The 6,000-nt window shown below is 41.8% G+C and overlaps 1 protein-coding gene and 1 long non-coding RNA gene across 2 annotated transcripts; one reads left to right on the plus strand and one right to left on the minus strand.

Moving 5' to 3' along the window:
• Positions 1 to 957: 957 nt before the first annotated feature.
• LOC125715642 (myelin and lymphocyte protein-like) lies at positions 958 to 3,644 on the minus strand. The gene is made up of 4 exons (XM_048987435.1): positions 3,506 to 3,644; positions 2,389 to 2,556; positions 1,535 to 1,660; positions 958 to 1,429 (listed from the first exon to the last, which is right to left on the minus strand). Exons 1-4 carry the CDS (start codon positions 3,593 to 3,595, stop codon positions 1,355 to 1,357), a joined length of 459 nt encoding a protein of 152 aa, XP_048843392.1. The 5' UTR covers positions 3,596 to 3,644; the 3' UTR covers positions 958 to 1,354.
• Positions 3,645 to 3,754: 110 nt separating this feature from the next.
• On the plus strand, positions 3,755 to 5,096 carry LOC125715644 (uncharacterized). Its single transcript, XR_007384136.1, has 3 exons — positions 3,755 to 3,899; positions 4,165 to 4,396; positions 4,520 to 5,096. It is a non-coding gene; the product is annotated as an uncharacterized LOC125715644 (long non-coding RNA).
• The last annotated feature ends 904 nt before the right edge of the window (positions 5,097 to 6,000 follow it).

A 6,000-nucleotide genomic window follows, 5' to 3' on the forward strand; every position in this document is an offset into this window, starting at 1 on the left:
ACTACTATTGTTACTACTGCCACTACTGCAATTACTGCAGCAACTACTAAGTGATAATAGATTGACAGCATAGCACTGCGTAGTAGCCTACATTATCTGTGTATGTTGCATCTGTTTACACATAAAGACACCCTTTTCTGTCATTTCCTCCAGGTTACTTCGGTAGTATATGTGTTTCACTGCTTTTCTATGATAATTTCTGCCTGGGTGGTGATCTGCCTCCGAGTGGGACTCAGCTATATGCTGCATTTAAGCACAGGTGTGGCTGAGAGTGTGACAGGCCCCTACTGGAGCGGCAGACAATGGGCCATTCAGTCAGTGACAGGACACTAAACTCACACGCTCTTTTCTTTTCATTGACATTTGTTTCTATTGTGTTAAGAAAAACACAACATACATGAGAAGTAAATACACAGGAACACCTGGGAGTGTGCATGCCAAAGGTGTGTACTATCTCACAATGACTCGGCACATTTGGAAATGCTTAGAACAGGAATAATATACACTTTTTATGTGTAAAATACTTTTAAATAGTTGTGTGTGTGTGTGGTTTACAAAAAAATCACATTTGGGGCCCAAAATGTCCCTAAAGTGTGGTGACACCTGAAACTTCCTTACTTTTGGGGACTTTTCAGGTCTCCATTTACAGTAGATAACCTCAGTTTTACAAAATGCCTGATTACAATCAAAAAAGTAAAAATGACAGACGTCTTGTACTTTTTTATGGTTAAGGTTAGGACTGGGTAGGGGTTAGGGTTGGGATTTGGGATTTGCCCAAAGAAATAAATGGAGAGTCCCCACAAAGATATGATTACAAACCTGTGAGTGAGTGAGTGAGTGAGTGAGTGAGTGAACTAACTAACTAACTCCTGGTGAGTTCCGGGATTGAAATTAATGGGCTTCAGCTTGTTTTGGTTATGTTTATATTCCATAAAATGCAGACCAAAACATGACCACTTTCAAGACATTATTCTAATTTATTATCTATGAAGGAAAAACACATAGGTGGGGTTTGATAGGTTCATATATATATAAAGGGAATGTCACGAATTGGAAGAACATAAAGCATCATTATACATAATAAACATTTTACTAGAGCAGACAACTCAACAATTAAAGGGGTGAGTATATGTGACATTGAAAAAAGGTTTAACATAGATGTGCGTTTTTCTTACAGCCATCCACATTTCACATGTTCACTTGGCCAATGCTAAATCAATTTTTTCCAAAATGCTCAAATGCTGAAATTATGTGTGTTCAATGAGATCAGCCAGCGAACAAGTACACTATGTGGTGTACACAATATTGGCATTGTTGTCAGAAAGGACAAGGGGCTGTTTCTTCTGTAAAATCTTTAGAAAGTCTTCCACCGGTTGGCAGAGAAGATTGCATGGATAAAGTAGAGCAATGTGCTGATGAAGGAAAAGACCTGAAAGATAGAGTCACACGGTTAGAACAGGTCATGTTGAAGTTTGGCTCACAGAAATAGCATGCAGACAACGTGGATGTGGACGGGAGACCTGGGGATACTCACTACAGCCGAAATGTCCATCCGATAGTACTTTAGATCAAGTAAGGGGCCGAACGTCAAGGTTATGTAGGCCAGGGAGACCGACGAGCTCAGGTAAAAGAAAGCAGCCAGTCCGTGGTATGCAAAGTCCTACGAGTGACATATATCAAGAACATGTTACATATGAACATGACAACGTATCAGAATGAAGAGGGTGAGCAGGTTTTTGTGCCTGTGAGTGATCACTGAACACGGTGAATGAGTATAATTACCTAATACATCTGAAGAGGTTAGAACTGACATGCTGATTGAACTACTGTATAAACTGGATAAATGTCCAAATTATTCTATCGCCATTTATCTATCTACACATTTCAGACAACATTACAGCTATTATATTATGTTTGCAAAGGTCCAGAATCTTCTCTAGGAAATAATCAGAACAGGGAAGCATCAAACATACTCAGAGTCACATACAAGAGACGATTAGTTTGCCTGCAAAGCATGAACTCAAAGGAGTCCAGGGCAAAAATGTTACTCATATAGAAATTCATTCACACTTGCTCATACACACACACTGACATGCACACACACATGCTTGAATAGAAATTCACTCATACACGCTCACACACACACACACACACACACACACACACGGTTATACAGAGATTCACTCATATACGCTCTCTCACACACACACACACAAAACCACACACATCCTCAAACAGAAATTCATTCACACACACACACTCACAGAAATATTCACTCACACACACACACATTCACACACTCACACACACTTGGCACCATGCTGGAACCTGCAGCCACCCCAGAGTCCTGACTAAGAACCCCGGACACAAGTGAGCTCTGCTACTCACTGCTGCTGCCCAGCCGGCGCTGTTCCTGTGGCCCCCGCAGAGGAAGATGAAGAACCAGATGAACGTGATCACGAAGCAGAAGACAGACACAAACATCACCCATCCCTGGGGGTTGGAGGGAGTGACGTACGTAGATGCCACCAGGCACCACACGAGGGCGTCGAAGATCTGCAAAAAAGAGAGACACGTTACTCCAGCTGCACAGTGTACGCTGATGAGTCACTGCAAGTCAATTCACACCCCCTAACAATGTTTACATACGTCCCAGAAAAGAGAGTTTACAGTTCAAACACAAACACTGGGATGTTAACATAATAATCTCCAAGGTTTTGTCACAATAGTTATAATTTCACATTTACCAAAAGCACAGTATGGAGTTCTAAAAATTTTAACAGTATATAATGTTTATTCAAAAATAAACATACAGTACACTCTTTTGAATTATTGCTAACGTATAAATAAAAATGATGATAGTTTACATGTTAGTAAATCACAACTCTCACTGTCCTCACCTATATTACTGTGTTTCATAATGTTGTTATGAAATAAAAACCACAGTAATAATAACTGAAATATTAATTAGGCAAGATTTAAGAATTAACAAAAACATCTTCAAAGACATTTCCTGGTATTTTCAGACAGTGAAAATAAACTATGTTTCACTGCAGTATGAATAACTGTCACAATTATTGCACAAATAAATTATGAAATTTCAATTCTTTTAATTACAAAACAGCTTCTCTTATTAATTCTGCCCTGAGCAGAAATGCAGCAACCAAGGATTGCGTCTAACTAGTAAATTCCACATGGATGATATATCATAGTTCTCACTAAACTGATAGGAGAGCGATTAAATGTTAGCTCTCCATTAGCAGAATAGCTTTCTTGGGCACATCTTGAGAAACAGATTTATTATTATTATTATTATTTTGTATAATCCATATGTGACCACTCCATACATTGAATAAGCTAGGAAATAAAACCATCTAGGAGAGACAGACAGGGGTAGATTGAGTGCTGGAAACATGATCTGCCACTGTCTCCTGTAAAGCTGAAGACTGTCTGCCTCCCAAGTGTGGTGTGTTTGAGAAGCATGCGAGCGCAGATGCGGGCTTACCAGCTCGGGGATGTAGAACATGTCAGGGACGGTGGTGCATACTCCAGTGCCGCTGGGTAAGTGGCCCATTGCTTGAGCAGTATTGGACATTACGAGGTACTTGCACTCTTACTGTTCCTCAACTGAAGTGAGAGACCAGTAGGTGCCCCTTTTGAAGATAACTGATACCTGAAAAACCAGCTTTGCTCAGCCAAAACCTCCTCCCAAAACACACCCAGGAAAATTAGGCCTGCTTTTGTGATAACGTGTTTTATGTCTTTTGCTGCCTGGAATGTCACACGCGTGTCTCTGTTTGCTGTGGGGTCTGCATCCCGGATTCTGCATGCAGCTCGTCATCACAGACGCTACACCTCGTCCTCCTCTGGATCTTCTGCCTTTCTTGAGAATCTCTCAGGTATCGTCATTTTTGTGGATCAGTTCTTCATGTTGCATGTACGGTTTTTATGTTATGAAACTGGGCTGAGATGGAGTTAAATTTCGTTTGTTATAAGGTCCCTCCATAAGCCCGATATATCTGCCAATGCAGCTTCGGTTAGTGATTCTGACATCAAGTAATTGATATTTTTATGAATCGGACCAGATCTGTTCAAAAACGCCATCAAAATGCCATTGAATTGCAACAGATATGTTGCTGTTGATTTTTTTATTTTTCCAATTAGATCATTAAGTGCCCTGTGATGGGCTGGCCCCCCATCCTGGGTTGTTCCCTGCCTCGTGCCCCGTGCCGGATAGGCTCTGGACCCCCCGCGACCCAGTAGGATAAGCGTTTTGGAAAATGGATGGATGGATGGATATCAATGTCCTTACAATGATTTTATTATAATTTAGTGCCTTTGTCACCATTCAGCCAAACATTTTCCATATCTACTTATAAGGAAATTCAAAATAAAGGTAAACATCCTGGAGAATGCCGTTTTTCTTGAATCATCTATTGACTCAGTAGCAGTCAAAAATCCGGACCCGCCTGCTTGGAATGCATGGGTCTCTGCTTTAGCTGTGTTATTCCCCTTTTAGGAAAAGGCCCCGAGGCAATGAAGCAATGCAACAACTAAGGGAAGTGTTCGACGTCTCCACATTTTGTCAGACTGGTGCTGCAGCAAGTCGTAAAGACAGCACAGAGGATCATGGGGAGATTCGGGGGGACATCGACACCAGGAGGTGCAGGGAAAAGCAAAGCCTCCTGCATCATCAGCCCCCCCCAAACTCACTCTGTGTGTCCCTTTACCATCCGACAGGAGGGTCATCCCAAACTCTATAAGGTTTAGGTTGGGGATTGTGGGGGCCAGGTCATCTGTCACAGTACTCCATCTCTTTCTTTGTTCACAAGAGAATGCAGCACTGTCATAACCTCAAGGTGTGCTTAGGATTATTTTCTGGTTGAAAAGCAAATAATTTTCAGTAGGTGTGCCCAGATTTTTGACTGATACCGGATGTGTGTCTGGCATGCAAACTACACAGGGTCCTGGTGCTCTGTGACCAGGGATCTTTAATGTTTTAGAACCAGCCTTCCAAAGATCTTCATGATGTGTGAAATGTCAGTGACTGGTCTGAAGGTCTTAAAGGTTCTTTGGCACTGGGGTGTCTTTTGGGGGGGAGGCATCCTCAGGATCAGAGAGGGGGAGGTCTGAAGATGTGGCTGAATGGGCTGGTGAGTGAACAGTTGGGGGGGGGGGGGGTTGGCGAGCAGTTTAGGGGCAGATTGTGACTTAAATTGCATAATGATTCATCCAGTTCAAATGGAATATTTTAATGTAGCCTCTTATGCAGCATACTTTTAAAAAGCACTTTAGCCGTGTGAATAGCCAGGTGTCCTGAGGCTAAAACCTGAAAGCTTCTATTCATAAGTCAAGGTTCAAGCATCGAGTGAGTCAAGTGAACTCAAATTTAGAGACCTTCTTACAACTTTAAATATATCCTCAGTCAAAGACAATCCTCAGACAAAGTTGTATAATGTATCTGACGGATCAAATGGAATAGAGAGAAAACAATGACAGAAGTTGCAGCTCAAAGATGTCCTATAATCAGTGTTGCTGCTTCTACATCCTCGAGCTGCTAACCAGTGTTATAGAGCAGATGCAACTGTGACATCTTTCAGGAGAAGCCACAGGGAACTTCAAGGCTGTCAAACTGGTTGGGCTGGAAGGCAAAGCCATCGGGTAGGAAATGTCATTGAAAGAAAAGTTCTTTTACTTATTTTAATTCAATTTGCTCAAGCTCAAAACAATAATACCTGAAAATCTGGTCCAAAAACCTGTGACACATACTGTGAAACACGAGGCACACAAAATGAATGAATATTGGTACATTGGAATGCTTCCCTTCACATATCCCACCTTGCTCTCCTTTGAGACAAGCACACACACATATATACAGCTGAGAGACAAGTTTGCAGTCTGAGCACAGGGTCAGGCCATTTTTCTGGCACCCCAGGAGCATTTTTTTTGTGGGAGGGGGGTTAAAGGGACTCAAGGGTCCATGTATGATGTCACTATTCT

This window comes from Brienomyrus brachyistius, chromosome 20, assembly GCF_023856365.1.
Source record: "Brienomyrus brachyistius isolate T26 chromosome 20, BBRACH_0.4, whole genome shotgun sequence".
Lineage (NCBI taxonomy): Eukaryota > Metazoa > Chordata > Actinopteri > Osteoglossiformes > Mormyridae > Brienomyrus > Brienomyrus brachyistius.

Bases quoted from the DNA above. Each gene is read 5' to 3' on its own strand.
- LOC125715642 (XM_048987435.1), bottom strand. From the start codon at position 3,595: ATGTCCAATACTGCTCAAGCAATGGGCCACTTACCCAGCGGCACTGGA. The intron at 1,661-2,388 runs GTGAGTAGCAGA...TGTCACTCGTAG, and splicing joins GCGCCGGCTGGGCAGCAGCA to GACTTTGCATACCACGGACT. The intron at 1,430-1,534 runs GTGAGTATCCCC...TCTATCTTTCAG, and splicing joins GGATGGACATTTCGGCTGTA to GTCTTTTCCTTCATCAGCAC.